At 46.5% G+C, this 18,178-nt stretch overlaps 1 protein-coding gene across 1 annotated transcript; it reads left to right on the forward strand.

Annotated features, from left to right (window-relative positions):
- The first annotated feature begins 3,630 nt into the window (after window positions 1-3,630).
- On the forward strand, window positions 3,631-13,588 carry LOC132385561 (zinc finger protein 229-like). Its single transcript, XM_059957725.1, has 2 exons — window positions 3,631-4,911; window positions 9,587-13,588. The coding sequence occupies exon 2, from the start codon at window positions 10,359-10,361 to the stop codon at window positions 11,610-11,612; it is 1,254 nt and encodes a 417-aa protein (XP_059813708.1). The 5' UTR covers window positions 3,631-4,911; window positions 9,587-10,358; the 3' UTR covers window positions 11,613-13,588.
- The last annotated feature ends 4,590 nt before the right edge of the window (window positions 13,589-18,178 follow it).

Here is an 18,178-nt window from a genome sequence, read left to right on the forward strand (position 1 = left end):
ACTTCCCCTTCCTAAAGTCCACAATCAATTCTTTTGACTTGCAGATGAACAAGAAGAAATGGGGATGGGAGGTGTCCCAGTCAATGTCACCAAAGACTCTTGCAGATTTCTACAGATGAGCTGTGGAGAGCATTCTAACTGGTTGCATCACCGTCTGGTAGGGAGAGGCCACTGCACAGTTTCGGAAAAAACTGCTGCAGTTGTAAACTCACACACCTCCGTCATGGGCAGCAGCCTCCCCAGTATCAAGAACACCATCAAAGGCTGGATCAGTCCTTGGCTACACCTGAACTCTTTTAAGTTAGTGATGGAGAGGAGGTCACTAAACAGATTGTTATCCATCATGCACAATCAGGCACATCCTCTCCGTGACCTACTGAATAAGCAGCGGAGCATCCTTTCAAACAGACTCAAACAGCTCAGCAGTCACAGGATCGTTAAAGAAAATCTTCCCTACCAAATGCAATAAACATAGACAACAGTTCATCTCTGTGTGACAGGAGAACACACATCATGGTACAATAGTCTCTGTTTTATTATTTCCCACGTTATTATTGCACATTGGTAAATTATTATTCTGTACTTTGTTATTAGTTAAGTCTGCACACTGCTAAGCGTATTTTAACTGTTGCTGTTGTAACGAAAGAATTTCCCACTCTGGACCAATAAAGTATTTATTATTGAAATGCAATGCCTCAGGAGCATCCATCATTAAGGATTCACTCATCCAGGGACGAAGTCACTTCCCATTGACAAAGTACAGGAGCCTGAAGGCGGACACTCAATATTTCAGGAACAGCTTCTGTCCTGCTGCCATTGGACTTCCGAGTGGTGTTACGTAATCCCGTAACTGGATCACTTACCAGCAAAGATAGAGAGGTCCGTTGAAGTCTGATGGTACTATTTTTAAAAGTATTTATTGATAAAGGGGCACAAAAATAAGATTAATGCAAACATACAGATAATATACGTCGTCAATACTAAATCTAAAGCGCAGGTATGATCATAACCAATAAAACGTAACTCTATCATTGTCTAGGGGATAATGTATTGTCCGATGGAAATTTAAAAGTCATTAGCTCGTTCAGGCTGCAGCGTTTTGGGTTTAAGAGAGGGAGGCGTTTAAACTTGCCCAAGTCTTTTATGATGCCAATCCGTTGAGTCAGGGGAGCGGGTTTCCCCGTTGTTAGCTAAAGAGCTGTTTTCCGTGGTTTCAGCCACCAATTCCAGCCACAGAATTGAACGCACGTGGCTTGGTTTCCGATGACCGTCTGCTGTTACGTGGTCGCTTAACGTTTCTTCTGGTGCGTCTGAGGGGTTGTTCCTACAGCCCCTCTTTTATTCTGACTCGCAGGGTCGTAGATGTCAATCAGGTTGGGGGTGGTGCAATCTCCCCCTCAACCAGCCCACTTTGCCCGAGGGCATTCACGTAGCAGAGCATCTCAATCCACAAATCTGTCTCCAAGAGACAATGGCCATGTCCCGTAGTTTTACATCGCTATGGGGGGGGGGGAGAAACGTGACATCCTGCACGTCTCCCCCTCATGTTTTGGGCCCCCTTTTGACGCAACCCAACAGTGATCAGGCGATTCTCACAAAGGAGGGGGCTAAGGGCTTAACAGTGGAGAGTGAAACCATGAACACTTCTTCAGAATTTTCCAATCTCTTTTCCATTAGTTTTTTGTAATCTATTATTATTATTCTGTATTGCACTGTACCGCTGCCAAAAAACAACAAATTTCGCACCATCTGCTGGTGATATAAAACCTGATTCTGATAGCGGATCGATTCCCGACAGTTTCAATGCTCATCCATTTCTCAAATGTGACAGAACCTGCCTCCAGCACCTCCTCAGGCAGTGTGAGGGGAAATCTCTTCCTCAGATTCCTCTAAATCACCAGCCTCCAGCACCTCCTCAGGCAGTGTGAGGGAAAATCTCTTCCTCAGATTCCTCTAAATCACCAGCCTCCAGCACCTCCTCAGGCAGTGTGAGGGAAAATCTCTTCCTCAGATTCCTCTAAATCACTGTTTAAGTCTTTGCCTCCAGTCTCAGAAACCTCTGCCCCAGGTAGGTGGCCTACACGGGCTTCAGTGAGGCCTTGATGAGGTTCAGCATGGTGGGCTGCCGTGGGAAGTCTGATCACGTGGGATCCAGGCAGAGCTGGCTAATCGGATACACCATTGGCTTGATGGTATGAATCAGAAGATGATGTTGGAAGGCTGTTTCTTGGTCTCGAGCCCCGTGACTGGTTGCTCAGTGTTAGGCCCATTATTGTTAGATGACAACCAGCAATTTGAATGACAATGTACAAGGTCCGTTGGTAAGTTTGTTGAAACAATTACTTTTATTTAAAAGGTAGTAAGTATAAACATTCCCCACACCTATCCTCACCCCTCCATCTTCCCCTTCACAATGACTACACCCTCCCCCTCTACCCCATCTTCCTCCTCCACCTACATTTCTACCCCCTGCCCTCCCTGAGAGATCTGGGTTAAGGGTGAAAGGTGAAGTATTTAAGTGGAACATCGCATTAGGGTGAGGGTGGTGCAAGTGTGGGTTGTGCTACCAAGCACAAGTGGTGGGTGCGGGTTCGATTGCAACATTTCAGGGAAATTGGGATAAGTACCTGGTTGAGAGAGCTACTAGGAACTATGATGCAGGTCAATGTCACCATGCAGGAGAAACAGGTTAGCACAGACTAGATGGGCTGAAGGGTATCTTTCTATGCTGTGGTGCTCTACGAGTCTAATAATACTTTCGTTTGTAATTTCCAGTCAGTAGTTTGCTGCTAAGGACTGAACCCAGAGATTTACAGAATGGGTGATTGTTCCCATGCTCAAAACCATTGGGATGTCATTCTCTTTGGCTCAGTCTGTCACTCAGGAAGCTCACTGCTCACAGGAACTCACAGAGAAGGGATCCCTGACACAGGTTTCCCCACTCTGTCTCAGTCTGGTGACAGGGAAAGCCTCCCAGTCCCAGGGAATGATGCAGGAATCCTCTGTGGAAATGCGGAAAGAGTTGGCAAAGCTGGATAAAATGCTGAAAAAAGTTCAGGAGTTCGATATGGTAAAAATCGCTCTGAACTGAAAATCACATTGAAACACGGTAGATTTAATAATGTGAGATCTGATTTAATAGAACAGTACAGGCCCTTCATCCCACAATGTCATCCTGAGCCCAGAAACTCCTGCAAGATAGTGTGTCGTGGGAGCTGAGGCATATTTGACTGTGACCCAGAGACCTAAGATCTCATGGCACAGAGGTCGGAAAAGGAGAAACAATGGATTTTTAACATCGTAAACCAATGAGTTGTTTGTTATGTCTCCCCTCTCGCTGTGAAATGGAGACATCTCTTTCTCCTTCATTAGGGAGAGAGTGAGCCTGTGGTGTGTTGAATACCAGGTGAGTGAGTTGTCTTTGGACTAACTGCATGTCTGTGCCTTTACTATTGCTTTGCTCAAACTTGAGTGCTCAGTGGCGGTACCAATGTTTTTGTTTTGCCAGTGGGGGGGGGTGGAAGGGGGGATTGTCGCTTGCTGTACTTACTGACGGGAGGCAGGGCCCTAGGGGGTAACTTTGGGGTTCTAACATTTAACTGTCATTCATTCTTTGGGATGCTCCTTTGTTTTCCTGGTTGGTTGTGAAGAAGAAGCATGTCAGGATGTATATTGTAAACATTTCTCTGACATTAAATGTGCCTTTGAAACCTCTTAAGATCAATCCAAAGTTCCCTCCTACATAACCCAGCATTTTCTGCCATCTATGTGACTATCTAGGAGTCGTTTAAATGTCCCTAATGAATCTGCCTTAAACTCCACCCCTGACGGTGTAACACATACCCACACCACTCTGTGTAAATAATTTAAATATGACATTCCCCCCCCCAACACACACACACACTTTACTCCAATCACCCTAAAGTTATTCCTGCCCCCATTACAACATCACCCGATTCTCCTTTGTCAATCCTGTTTGTTATTTCTTCAAACCCCGATTAAAGAAGGCCAACACCCCATACACCTTCGTAACCACCGCATCAACTTGCATGGAAACTTGGAGAGAGCTGTGGTTGTGACCGTAATATCCCTCTTCTTCTGCACTGCCAAAAATCGGTTATTAACCATGTGAAGTTAGTAATTTCAAAGAAAATCACTGCACTTTTCCGGAGGGAGAAGTGTGTGTAAACATCACGATGTGTTTGCACCTCCTGGGCACTTGGGGCACAGCATGAAGAGTAATGTTATAGTGGCAGAAACCTATGTAAACATGTTGTGTTTTACAAATCCCTCTAACTTCTCCTCACCTGCCTATCACCCCACCCCCCCGGTGCCCTTTCGCCTTCCCTTTGTCCCACGGTCCACTCTCCTCTCCTATCACATTCTTTCCTCTCCACCTCTTTACCATTCCAACCCAACAGGCTTCACCTGTCACCTTCTAGCTATCCTCCTTCCCCTCCCCTTCTACCTATTAATGCTGGCCTCTTCTCCCTTCTTTCTCTGTCCCGAAACGCTGATCATTTATTCACTTCCATAGACGCTGCCTGACTTGCTGAGCTCCAACTGCATTTTGTTGGAGAAATTCAAGGGATCGTAACCCAGCACTGATATGCGCATGCGTAAGGATCACTCCGGTTCCCGAGTACTGCGCATGTCATAGAATCTCCCCCCCCCCCCCACACACACACACCCCGTACTGGCGCATGCGCTCAGTAGACGGTGGGGGTCCGGTCGACTCGGCGCAACGGGACTGCGGATCCGGCAGTTTCCATTAGCACCGGTATCGACTGAGGGTTAATTGTTATGCAATCCGGAGCCACCGTGACCGGGGACATTCCCAATCTTTTCTCTCTCTCTCTCAGCCTTACGATCCGTTGCCAGGCCTCGGGGAGCATTCTCTTTGCTGCGGAGGTAAGGAGCTGGCGCCATTTCCGAGGCGCATGCGCATCGCCGGCCAGTGGGGAACAGAGGGGTTTCTCGTTCGTGGGGGTTTCTGGGTAGGGAGGCAGCCATGGGTGACAATTCCAGCGCTTTCCCCGGTAATCGGTAGGGCGTGTTGGAAAATTCAGGCGGGATGACTGGAATTGGTTGCGGATGGAACTATCTAAAGCCAACGATTAGGAAGTCGATAAAAATATATAGTTCGGAGTTATTCTCGGATGAAGAGTCTTGCAGTCAATGAAAACATGAATTGGGCTGCATGAGGAAAAAGAACAAAATCCTTTCAGCAGCTTTCGTTCTGGCGAAAATCACCGTTGTTCTCCCGCCTACCTACTCTTGTTCTGGACCTTTCTACCCGTGAGAACATGTTTTGCCCCATTCTCTGGGTACATAGTGATGTCAAATCCCTCTCAACCCCATCCTCCTGCCTTGTCTCCACAACCTTTGACACATTGACTAATTTTCCCTGGGTAACAAGTGACTTATAGATTTCACATAACAAACTTAGAAATACTATTGCTTTCCCCTTCATATTCATTTGCAATACCATCAATGAGTCAATCACCTGGGGTTAGGAGGTCCAGTCATGTAATATCCTGTGCTCTTTGTGGCGCTGTGGGACATGAGCACAATTTGAAATAATACAAACTGAGCCATATCACCATATAAGACACAGGCAATGAATTAGGCCATATGGCCCATTGAGTCAGCTCCGCTGATCCTTTTTTTTGCTCCTCAACCCCGGTTCCCGGACTTCTTCCCGTAACCTTTGATGCCATGTCCAATCATGAATCTATCAATCTCTGTCTTAAATACACCCAACAACCTGGCCTTTACAACTGCATGTGGCCACAAATTCACCACCCTCAGGCTAAAAAAATTTCTCCGCATCTCCTGGTTTGAAAGGGTGCCCCTCTATCCTGAGGCAGTGCCCTCTTATCCTAGACTCCACATCTACTCTGTCTAGGCCTTTCAAAATTTGAAAGGTTTCAAAAAGATCCCCCCCCCCCCCCATCTTTCTGAATTCTAACGAGTACAGGCCCACAGCCATCAGAGGTTCCTCGTACGTGTGGCCTCCGTTGGTCGTGGTTGACTACAGGTACTGTACCTCTAGTAGTCACTGAAGCGAAGCTGGAGTAGCCTCTCCAGGGCAGAATTGATATGGAGATCCGTCTGTTGCTCATGCAGTGGGACCCCCCCCCATGACAGGTCCAAAGGAATGACAAAAGTCAATATAGTTTGGTGCCAGCAGCATCGCAGGAGTTGCCATGGTGGTACTGGGTACAGCAGTCAGCCGCCTTCGGGACTCCAGCTCCGGATTCTTCCTCAGGGTTTACTTCCAAAGTCTTTCCCGTGAGCGGGTATAGCCGCGAGGCAGCGGAGGTTTGAAATCGGAGTTTCCCTCTCCTAAATGAGCTACTATCTGTGGTCACCGAGCCCCATCTGCCCAGAGCAACTGGTTTTGGTGCCAGCAGTCCGCCTTTGCCCCTTCTCCTGTCAGTGAGAACAGCTCTGCCAGGCATAAGAACTGTGCCACATGTGAAGGCCAGGAGTTGGACTTGGTTGTCAGAGGCTGTTTGAAATGCACGCCATGTACAGTATTTGTTTAGCAGTGGGAGCTCGTCCCCACTAAGACCCTTCGGCTATGACTACCTTTGGAGCCATATCCTCGTATGATAACCCTTTCATTCCTGGATTCATCCTTGTGAACCTCCTTTGGAACCTCTCCAATGCCAGCACATCGCTTGTAAGATGAGGAGCCCAAAACTGTTCACAATACTCAAGGTGAGGCCTCACCAGTGCCTTATAGAGCCTCAGCAACACATCGCTGCTCTTGTATTCTAAACCTCTTCAAATGAATGTTAACATGGCATTTGCTTTCCTCACCATCAACTCAACCTGCAAGTTAACCTTTAGGGTGTTATGCAAAAGGACTAAGTCCCTTTGCATCTCAGATTTTTGGATTTTCTCCCTGTTTAGAAAATAGTCCTCACATTAATTTCTACTACCAAAGTGCATGACCATGCATTTTCCAACATTGTATTTCACTTGCCACTTTCTTGCCCATTCTCCTAATTTCTGTTTAAGTTTTAATGCATCCTGCCTGTTTCTTTAACATGACCTGCCCCTCCACCAATCTTTGTGTGATCTGCAAATCTGGCAACAAAGCCATCTAATTCTGTCATCCAAATTAGACATACAGCATAAAAAGAAGTGGCCCCACCACCAACCCCTGTGGAACACTACTACTCACTGGCAGCCAACCAGAAAAGGATCCTTTTATTCCCACTTACTGCCTCCTACCAATCAGTCAATGCTCTAACCATGCCAGTAACTTTCCTGTAATCCCATGGGCTCTTAATTTGGTAAGCCTCATGTGTGGCACCTTGTCAAAGGCCTTCTGAAAGTCCAAATATACAACATCCACTGCATCCCCTTTATCTATCCTACTTGTAATCTTCTCAAAGAATTCCAACAGGTTCGTTGGGCAGGATTTTTCCTGAAGGAAATCATGCTGGCTTTGTACTATCTGGTCCTATGTCACCAAGTACTCCATCACATCATCCTTAACAATTGAATCGAACATCTTCCCAACCACTGAGGTCAGGCTCATTGGTCTATAATTTTCCTTCTGCTGCCTTCCTCATTTCTTAAAGAGTGGGTAACATTTGCAATTTTCCAGTTCTCTGGCACTATATCAGAGTCCAATGATTTTTGAGAGATCATCTGTAATGCCACCACAATCCCTAATGCTACCTTTTTCAGAACTCTAGGGTGCAGTTCATCTGGCGGGTGAATTATGTACCTTTAGATCTTTTAACTTTTTGGGCACCTTCTCTCTTACACCCACTTCTCTTCCTTCACACACTACATCAGGCACACTGCTAGTGTCTTCCACAGTGAAGACTGATGCAAAATATTTATTTAGTTCATCAGCTATCTCCTTGTCCCGTTATTATTTCCCTACCTCATTTTCTAGCGGTTCTATATCCACTCTACTTTCCTTTTACTTTTATTTGCTCACTTTCATACTTCATCTTTTCCCTACAATGATTTTCCTGTAGGTTTTTCAAAACTTCCCAGTCCTCTATCTTCCCACTAATTGTTGCTTTGTTGTATGTATCCTCTTTTGCTTTTACAATATCTTTGACTTCTCTTGTCAGCCATGGTTGTAATATTTTACCATTTGATTATTTCTTCATTTTTGGAATACACATGTCCTGCACCTTTCTCATTTTTTCCCAGAAACACACGCCATTGCTGCTCTGCTGACATCCCTGCCAGCAGCTCTTTCCAATTTACTTTGGCCAACTCCCCTCTCATACCAGTGTAATTTCCCTTACTCCACTGATATACTGCTACATCAGACTTTACAGTAGACAGGATCTCCCGGTTGCCACCCACTGCAGCTCTGCTTCACATTCCCATTTGGATATCTCCATACATGGCCTCCTCTACTGCCATGATGAGGCCAAACTTCGGTTGGAGGAGCAACACCTCATATACCATCTGGGTAGTCTCCAGCCCCTTGGCATGAACGTTGAATTCTCCAACTTCTGGTAATTCCCTCCCCCTCCCTTACCCCATCCCAGTTTCACTCTGCCTCCTCCTCCAGCTGCCTATTGCCTCTCTCATGATTCTGCCTTCTTCTACAAAGTGCTTTCCCCTTACATTCCTCCTTCACCTTTCCTGCCTATCCCCTCCCTGCTTCCCCTCCCGCACCCCATCCCAGTTTCACTCTGCCTCCTCCTCCAGCTGCCTATTGCCTCTCTCATGATTCTGCCTTCTTCTACAAAGTGCTTTCCCCTTACATTCCTCCTTCACCTTTCCTGCCTATCCCCTCCCTGCTTCCCCTCCCGCACCCCTTGATCTTTCCTCTGATTGGTTTTTCACTTGGAAAGCCTTCTCTTTCCCAACTTCACCCCCCCCTTCTTTATGGGGCCCCTGCCCCCTCCCTCTTCAGTCCTGACGAAGGGTCTCGGCCTGAAACGTTGACTGCTCGTTTCCACGGATGTTGCCTGACCTGCTGAGTTCCACCAGCTTGTTGTACATGTTGCTTTGACCCCAGCATCTGCAGTGTACTTCATGTTTACTTTCTCCCTATCAAATTTCAAGTCGAACTCAGTCATATTGTGATCACTGGGTCCTAAGTGTTCTTCTATCTTAAGCTCACTAATCGCCTCTGGTTCATTACATTACACTCAAGGCAGTATAGCTGATCCCCTCGTCGGCTCAGTGACAAACTGCTCTAAATAGCCATCTCATAGGCATTCAACAAACTCACTCTCTTGAGATCCATTACTAACCTGATTTTCCCAATGCATGTTAAAATATCCCATGCCTACCATAACATTGCCCTTTTGACTTGCCTATTGTAACCTGTGGTCCACCTCCCAGCCACTGTTGGCAGGCCTGTGTATGACAGCCATCAATCCTGTCACAAAATGAAGACAGGCAGACGGACAGAAAAACAGACAGAACTGGATCGTTGGTCCAGATGTCTGATCTGTGTCAAGTTAGATGGTTGTTCCTCCAACTTGGGTTGAACCTCCCTGTAACAGACAGACATCGCCAAAGGGGCTGAACTGATCTCATCTGGAATGTGCTCTTCACTCATTTATGTCTTCTGTAAATCTTTTTGCAGGTTGGAAACGATAAAGGATTTGTGTATGGGAATCTCAAGCAAATCATTTTTGCTTTCTCTGGCTGGATATTTAAGGAGTGACATTTATAACTCCAATATGTTTGTTGTTAATCCTTGGAGATGAAGGGGTAGCTCATTCCATCTGGAAACAAGTTTTGCGTCTGAAGTGTACCCACAGGAAGCGGGGAGCTGAGAGCAAACCGACATTTGTTCACTCGAGATCAGTTCTTCAACTGCATTGACTGTACGAGGCGTTAACCCTGTCTGATGTTTGACTTGGTGGATTGCCAGCAGGGATTATCATTCTCCTCTTGGTGTGTTATTCTCTCACTCAGCAAACCGCAGACACGACAGTGAACAGAGGGGGAAGCCAGTTCACCTCTGTGTGGGACAGGGTCTACACAGTCATCCAACCTGAAGATACATCAGCAAGTTCACACCACGGTGAGATGGTTCGCCCGTTCCGTCTGCGGGAAGAGATTCATTCAGTCATCCACGCCAATACATCAGAAAATTCACAGCAGTGAGGGGCCAATCGCTTGCTCTGTGTGTAGGAAGGGTTTCACTCACTCAGCCAACACACCAGAGAGTTCACAAGGGACAGAGACTGTTCAAATGTTCTCTATGTGGAAAGGAATTCACTCAGCCTTCTGATCTGCCGACACACGGGTATGTTCACTCTGGTGAGAGGCTGTTCACCTGTTCAGACTGCAGGAAGGGTTTGACTCAGTTATCTGACCTGTTGGCACCCCAGTTAGTTCACACTGGGGAGATGTTGTTCACCTGCTCAGACTGTGGGAAGGGATTCAATCGATCAGCTGCCCTATTGGTACATCAGCGAGTTCACACCGGGGAGAGACCGTTCACTTGCTCAGTGTGTGGAAAGGGATTCACACAGTCATCTAACCTATTGGCACATCAGCGAGTTCACACCGGGGTGAGACCGTTCACCTGCTCAGTGTGTGGAAAGGGATTCACACAGTCATCTAACCTATTGGCACATCAGCGAGTTCACACTGCAAAGAGCCTGTTCAACTGCTCAGACTGTGGCAAGAGATTCACTCGATCATCTAGTCTACAAAAGCATCAGCGAGTTCACAAAGGGGACAGGGCTTTCGCCTGTTCAGACTGTGGGAAGGAATTCACTCGATCATCTCACTTGCATAGACACCAGCGACTTCACACCGGGGAGAGACCGTTCACCTGCTCAGACTGCAGGAAAGGATTCACTCAATCATCCAACCTACTGGCACATCAGCGAGTTCACACTGGGGAGAGACCATTCTCCTGCTCAGTGTGCGGGAAAGCATACTCTCAGTCATCTCAACTGAAGGTACACCAGCGAGTTCACACCGGGGAGAGGCCGTTCACCTGCTCAGAGTGTGGGAAGGGATTCAGTCAATTATCTCACCTACAGGCACACAAGCGAGTTCACACTGGGGAGAGGCCGTTTACCTGCTCAGAGTGTGGGAAGGGATTCACTCAATCATCTGCCCTATTGGTACACCAGCGAGTTCACACTGGAGAGAAGCCATTCACCTGCTCAGACTGTGGGAAGGGGTTCACACAATCATTTGATTTACAGGCACACCAGCGAGTTCACACTGGGGAGTGGCCATACACCTGCTCAGACTGTGGGAAGGGATTCACGAAGCCATCTAAGCTGAAGATCCACCAGCGGCTTCACACTGGGGAGAGGCCGTTCACCTGTCCAGACTGTGGGAAGCAATTCACTCGATCGGGTAACCTACAGGCACACCAGTTAGTTCACACAGAGGAGAGGCCATTCTCCTGTTTGGTGTGTGGGAAGCGATTCACTCGGTCACGTGACCTGCATACCCATCAGCGAATTCACACTGGGGAGAAGCCATTCACCTGTTCAGTGTGTGAGAAGGGATTCACTCAGTTATCTTCCCTGCAGTCACACCAGCGAGTTCATGCTGAGAAGAGACCGTTCACCTGTGCTGACTGGGAAGGGATTCACTCGATCACGAGGCCTACAGACACACCAGCGAGTTCACACTGAGAAGAGACTGTTCACCAGCTCAGACTGTGGGAAGGGGTTCACTCGATCATCTAAGCTGAAGGTACATCAGCAAGTGCACACAGGGGAGAGGCCATCTACCAGCTAGGAATATGGGAGTGGATTGACTTGGCCTTCTGGCAGTTTGACAGGTCGGTTAATACTGGGGAGAGACCGCTCACCTGCTCAGACTGTGGGAAGGGGTTTGTTCAACCATCAGGCTTACTGACCATCAGCGAGTTCACACCGGGGAGTGGCCAAACAGCTACCCTAACTGTGAGGAGGGATTCACTAGGCCATCTAAACTGAAGGTACATCAACAGGTTCACCCAGGGGAGAAGTTGTTCACTTGCTCTCCCTGTGGGAAGGGATTGACTTGGTCATCTAACCTATTGGCACATCAATCAATTCATACTGCAGAGATGCTCCATCTACAAAAAGGTTTTCACCCAGTCATCTGCCTGCAGACACACTGGCGAGTTCAGCCCAGGGAGAATCTGCTTTGTTCCGTGTGTGTGAAGGGATTCACTCACACTGGGAAAAGGTTTCAATAAGCTACATGCTGTATCCAGGGGCAAGTTGATGTTGAACTCTGCAATTATTACTGCTGCTCATCAAACCCAGTTCTGCACCCTGGTCACTGGGGATGGGAGGAGTTTCTGCCGATGTTCACATTTAATGGGACTGGAGTTTCTGTGATAAATAAATCCATTCTATTTTAAACTCTGTCTCCGGTACTCAGTGAATCTACAACACTCCCAGTGTACAGTAGGTGGCCAACTCCACCCAGCTGGTCCCTGCCCGTATTTCTGCTCCACGACAGTCCGTTCTTGTTGTTCACCTCTCGCTGACCCTGTGATGGCGATCCAGTTACCACTCTGCTGGTGAGAACCCTGTCCGTGAATTTCCTGCACGATGTTCTGCCAACCGCAGAAGACAAGCTGACTGCTGTTTTGTCGGGCGTGTTTGTCCCTCCAGTCTCTGGGCCGAGAAAAATATTTTGGTGGTTAATCACCTTATTCCTGCCCATTTCAAAGTTTTCCTGCAGCTGAAGGGCTGTGTCTCATACAGCTGAGTGTTTTGAACACACCACTGTAGTCTAAAGCCAGGAAGCAGAATGAGGAGCTGTCAGTTGGTTGCTCAGTGGAGCAGGGTCAGCACAGGGCAGAGTTTTGGCCCCTGGATAGTGATAAGAGCATATGATGAGAAAGGAAACAGAGCGGGAGGTGGTGCTGACACTGGATGACAGAGTAGCAATGTTTGGAAGTTCATTGCAGGGAAAAACATATATCTTTGCTCATTGCGGCCAAAATGTTCTATTTTCATCATTCCACAGAACTTGTTACCAAAATGCATCAGGCTTGTTAAGATGTTCCTTTGCAAACTTCTGACGCTGAATTTTGGCCACAATGAGCAAAGGTATGCTTGGAGAAAAAAGGGTGCAGAATTTCATGAAAAGAACACCTCTCCAATTGTTAAGCATGGGGGTGGATCGATCATGCTTTGGGCTTGTGTTTTAGCCAGTGGCACGGGGAACATTTCACTGGTAGAGGGAAGAATGAATTCAGTTAAAAACCAGCAAATTCTGGAAGCAGACATCACACTATCTGTAAAACTGAAGATGAAAAGAGGATGGCTTCTACAACATGGTAATGATTGTAAACACACCTCAAAATCCAAAATGGACTACCTCAAGAGGCGCAAGCTGAAGGTTTTGCCATAGACCTTAAAAGAGCTGTGATGCAAGATGGCCCAAGAATCTCACAGAACTAGAAGCCTTTTGCAAGGAAGAATGGGCGAAAATCCCCAGAACAAGAATTGAAAGACTCTTAGCTGGCTGCAGAAAGCATTTATAAGCTGTGATACTTGCCAAAGGGGTTGTTACTAAGTACTGCCATGCAGGGTGCCCAAACTTTTGCTTCGGGCCCTTTTCCTTTTTTGTTATTTTAAAACTGTAAAAGATGGAAATAAAAAAGTTACCTTGCTTAAAATATTAAAGAAATGTGTTATCTTTAACTTATGCATTTTGGAAATCAGTTCACCTTTTACTCACTTAGCTATTCACAGTAACAGAAATTTTGACCAGGGGTGCCCAAACTTTTGTATGCCACTGTAACAATGTCACATTGCTGTTCGTAGACTATAGCTCAGAGTTTAACACCATCATTCTTACAGTCCTGATTGAAAAGCTACAGAACCTGAGCCTCTACCTCCCTTTGCAACTGGATCCTCGGTGACTTCCTAACGCAAAGACCGCAATCTGTGTGGATTGGTAGATTGCCATCTCCACATTGCTGATGATCAACACTGGCGCACCTCAGGGGTGTGTGCTTAGCCCATTGCTCTAATCTCTCTACACCAATGACTGTGCAGCTAGGCATAGGTCAAATGCCATCTATAAATTTGCTGATAATGCAAACATTGTTGGCAGAATTTCAGATCGGGACAAGAGGATGCAGAGGAGTGAAATATATCAGCTAGTTGAGTGGTGTCGCAGCAACAACGTTGCACTCAGTGACAATGAGACCGATGAGCCAACTGTGGACCAGAAAGGGTAAGGCAAAGGAACACACACCAGTCCTCATAGAGGGATCAGAAGTGGAGAGTGATCAATTTCAAGTTCCCTGGTCTCAAGATCGCTGAGGATCTAACCTGGTCCCAACTTAGCGGTGCAGCTATGCAGAAGGCAAGACAGCGGCTATATTTCATTTGAGGTTGAAGAGATTAGATGTACCATGGAGAGCATCCTCACTGGCTGCATCACTGGTTGTGGGGGGGGAGGAGGGGTTTGGTGGACAGGGGTTTGGCTACAGCATGGGATCGAAGTCAGCTGATGGATCAGCTTCATCATGCGTAGACCCTCCGTAGCATCCAAGGAGCGGTGTGCATCATTAAGAGCACCCACCACTCAGAATATCCTCTCTTATTGCTACCGTTGGGGAGCTACAGAAGACTGAAGGCCCACACTTAGTAATTCAGGAACAGCTTCTTCCCCCTGCCATCTGGTTTGTAAATGAACGTTGAAACCATGGACACTACATCACAATTTTTAAATTTCTGTTCTTGCACTACTTATTTTAATTTATTTAATATACATATTATACTTAACATAATTCATTTTTTTCCTGTTTTCTCATGTATTTTATTGCACTAATGCTGCAAAGTTAACGAACTTCATAACATTTGCTGGTGATATTAATTCTGATTCTGACAACTTGTGCTCGTTCCTTCAACCATAATTTACTTGTGCTCAAGGACAATCGTCACCAAACTGATATGAAACTTCTGCACAGATTTGTCAATTTTATATGGATATTGACCAATTCTCACAGCTACTATTAAAACTATGTAATTTACACAAAGTGCTAGAGGAACTTGGGCAGAGTCTATGGAGAATAAACTGTTGACATTTCAGGCTAAGACACTTTAACACCAGCTGTCTGAGTCTGCCTATTCGCCAACCCTCCCCTGATTGCCACCACTCTCCTTGTCTCACTGTCACCCAGTGACCTGCACCCCATCTCTGAGACACCCCTCGCACTGGTTTGGTGTCTTCCACGCTCTTCTCCCCTCTGGGCTGCTCACTTCCTTCCCACCATATCCCCACCCCCATGTCTCTAGACTGCTACCATTCACCCTGACGTTACCATCATCATTCTGTAGGTCATTCACTTCCCTACCTCGTCTACTAGTCAACCTGTTTCCCCCGCTCAGTCTGAAACATCCCCACACCCTGCACTTGTGGCTCTTACCCTTTCCTCGATCCCACTATTTCCACTGTCTCCCCTACCCCTCCTAAATTCCACTCACCCCATCTTTGGGTTGCCACACTCTATCCCCAATAGCCTGTTCCTGGGTCACATCATTCACCCTCAACCCCTGTCGTTGGGTTACCAACTTTCCCACCCACTTCTCGAGGTCATTTTCTTACACCCCTCCACCCACCTCAGGGTTGTCATCTTTCATCCACCTCTGCCATTTCTGGGTCACTACACTGACCCGTGTTTGGATCACTCATTACCTCCTACCGTTCCCCTATGTAGTGTTCATGGATTCAAAGTGTTGGCTCCCCTCCTTTCCATGGAGACTCCTGATCAATCGTTCTCACTTCCCATTCTGCCTCTTCTCCACTCATTCATGTCCTCATTTCTCCTATCACCCTTCCTCTCCCATCTGTTGATTGCACCCTTTCCCTCATCTCTGGATCTCCTCCTTCACCCTTCCCAATGCCAGCATAACCTTCCATTGATCAGGGACCCAGAACTGGTTACGAGGAAAGTTGACGAGGGTAAAGCAGTGAATGTTGTCTATATGGACTTCAGTAAGGCCTTTGACAAGGTTCCGCATGGAAGGTTAGATAGGAAGGTTCAGTCGTTGGTATTAATATTGAAGTAGTTAAATGGATTCAACAGTGGCTGGATGGGAGATGCCAGAGAGTAGTGGTGGATAACTGTTTGTCAGGTTGGAGGCCGGTGACTAGTGGTGTGCCTCAGGGATCTGTACTGGGTCCAATGTTGTTTGTCATATACGTTAATGATCTGGATGATGGGTTGGTAAATTGGATTAGTAAGTATGTAGATGCTACAAAGGTAGGTGGCGTTGTGGATGATGAAGTAGGTTTTCAAAGCTTGCAGAGAGATTTAGGCCAGTTAGAAGAGTGGGCTGAACAATGGCAGATGAAGTTTAATGTTGATAAGTGTGAAGTGCTACATTTTGGTAGGAGTAATCCAAATACGCCATACATGGTAAATGGTAGGGCATTGAAGAATGCAGTAGAACAGTGTGACCTAGGAATAATGGTGCATATTTCCCTGAAGGTGGAATCTCATGTGGATAGGGTGGTGAAGAAAGCTTTTGGTATGTTGGCCTTTATATATCAGTGCATTGAGTATAGGAGTTGGGAAGTAATGTTAAAATTGTACAAGGCATTGGTAAGGCCGAATTTGGAATATTGTGTACAGTTCTGGTCACCGAATTATAGGAAAGATATCAACAAAATAGAGAGAGTACAGAGACTTACTAGAATGTTACCTGGGTTTCAGCACCTAAGTTACAGGGAAAGGTTGAACAAGTTCGGTCTTTATTCTTTGGAGCGTAGAAGGTTGAGGGGGGACTTGATAGAGGTATTTAAAATAATGAGGGGGATAGATAGAGTTGACATGGATAGGCTGTTTCCATTGAGAGTAGGGGAGATTCAAACAAGAGGACATGATTTGAGAGTTAAGGGGCAAAAGTTTAAGGGTAACACGAGGGGGAATTTCTTTACTCAGAGAGTGCTAGCAGTGTGGAATGAGCTTCCAGTAGCAGTGTTAGAGGCAGGTTTGTTATTGTCATTTAAAGTAAAATTGGATAGGTATATGGACAGGAAAGGAATGGAGAGTTATGGGCTGAGTGCGGGCCAGTGGGACTAGTTGAGTGTAAGCGTCGGCACAGACTAGAAGGGCCGAGATGGCCTGTTTCTGTGCTGTAATTGTTATATTGAGGTAACAACCTCTGTACTGCTGCTTGTGCCGCGTGCTAGCGAGGAGAATAGGATGATTTGGCAGAGGAACTGGTGCAGAGGGTAGGGCTTCATTTGGATTTCTTCTCAGGAAGGTATGACCTGTACAAAAGGGATGTACACCCAAACCCGAGGGGAAACAATCTCCTTGCGGGAAGGTTTGCTGGAACTGTTGGGTAGGGTTTAAACCCTACTGGCTGGGGGGTTCAGTACCAGAGCGATAGGGCTGAGGATAGGGGTGTTGGTTTACAAGCAGAGGTAGAGTATCTTGAGAATATTAGGATGAGAGGCAGATAATAGTCAAAATTAGTCGGTGCGATGGGTTGAGGTGTAAAAGGACAAAATTGAAAAGGGTGACGAATACAGGACTTTTGGTTTTATACTTGAATGCACACATTATACATAAGAAGGCAGACGATCTTGCAAATTGTTGCATTTATATCTTGCAGATATAAAGTTGTTGATATCACAGAATCATGGCCAAAAAGCATGTGTGATTGGGAGATTAGTATGTAAGGATACACAATCTATTAAAAGGACTTGCAGTCCACATTGTGAACTTGCTGGTGTTAGGAGACGGAATATATCCCTTCCCACAGTTAGAGCAGTGAATGACCTTTCCCCACTGGGTCTCAGGCTGGATGAATGACTGAATCCCTTCAGAACAGGAGAATAATTTTCCTCATCTATCAGCTCGCCAGTGCACCATCAGGTCAGATGACATAGTGAATCCCTCTCACACCGCAAGCAATGTAATTAGGTGTTTAACTACCATTAGTCCTCAGTCCAGAGATCTGAGGGACTAACAACATGTCAGATGTAACCACAGTCAGCTCGTCTTCAGTCTGCAGAATGTCATGCAGGAAACTCAAGGGAAATCCCTTCACCCACAGAGTGGTGACTGTTTGGAACCCACCACACAGGGAGAGTGAGGGGTGAACAACAGGGTCAGACTTAAACAGTCTGTCGTAGAACAGAAATACTGGCAGGGACCAGCTGGGTGGAGTTGGCTGCCTATTGTACACTGGGAGTGTTGTAGATTCACTGAGTACTGGAGACAGAGTTTAAA

Source organism: Hypanus sabinus, assembly GCF_030144855.1.
Source record: "Hypanus sabinus isolate sHypSab1 chromosome 31 unlocalized genomic scaffold, sHypSab1.hap1 SUPER_31_unloc_3, whole genome shotgun sequence".
Taxonomy (NCBI): domain Eukaryota; kingdom Metazoa; phylum Chordata; class Chondrichthyes; order Myliobatiformes; family Dasyatidae; genus Hypanus; species Hypanus sabinus.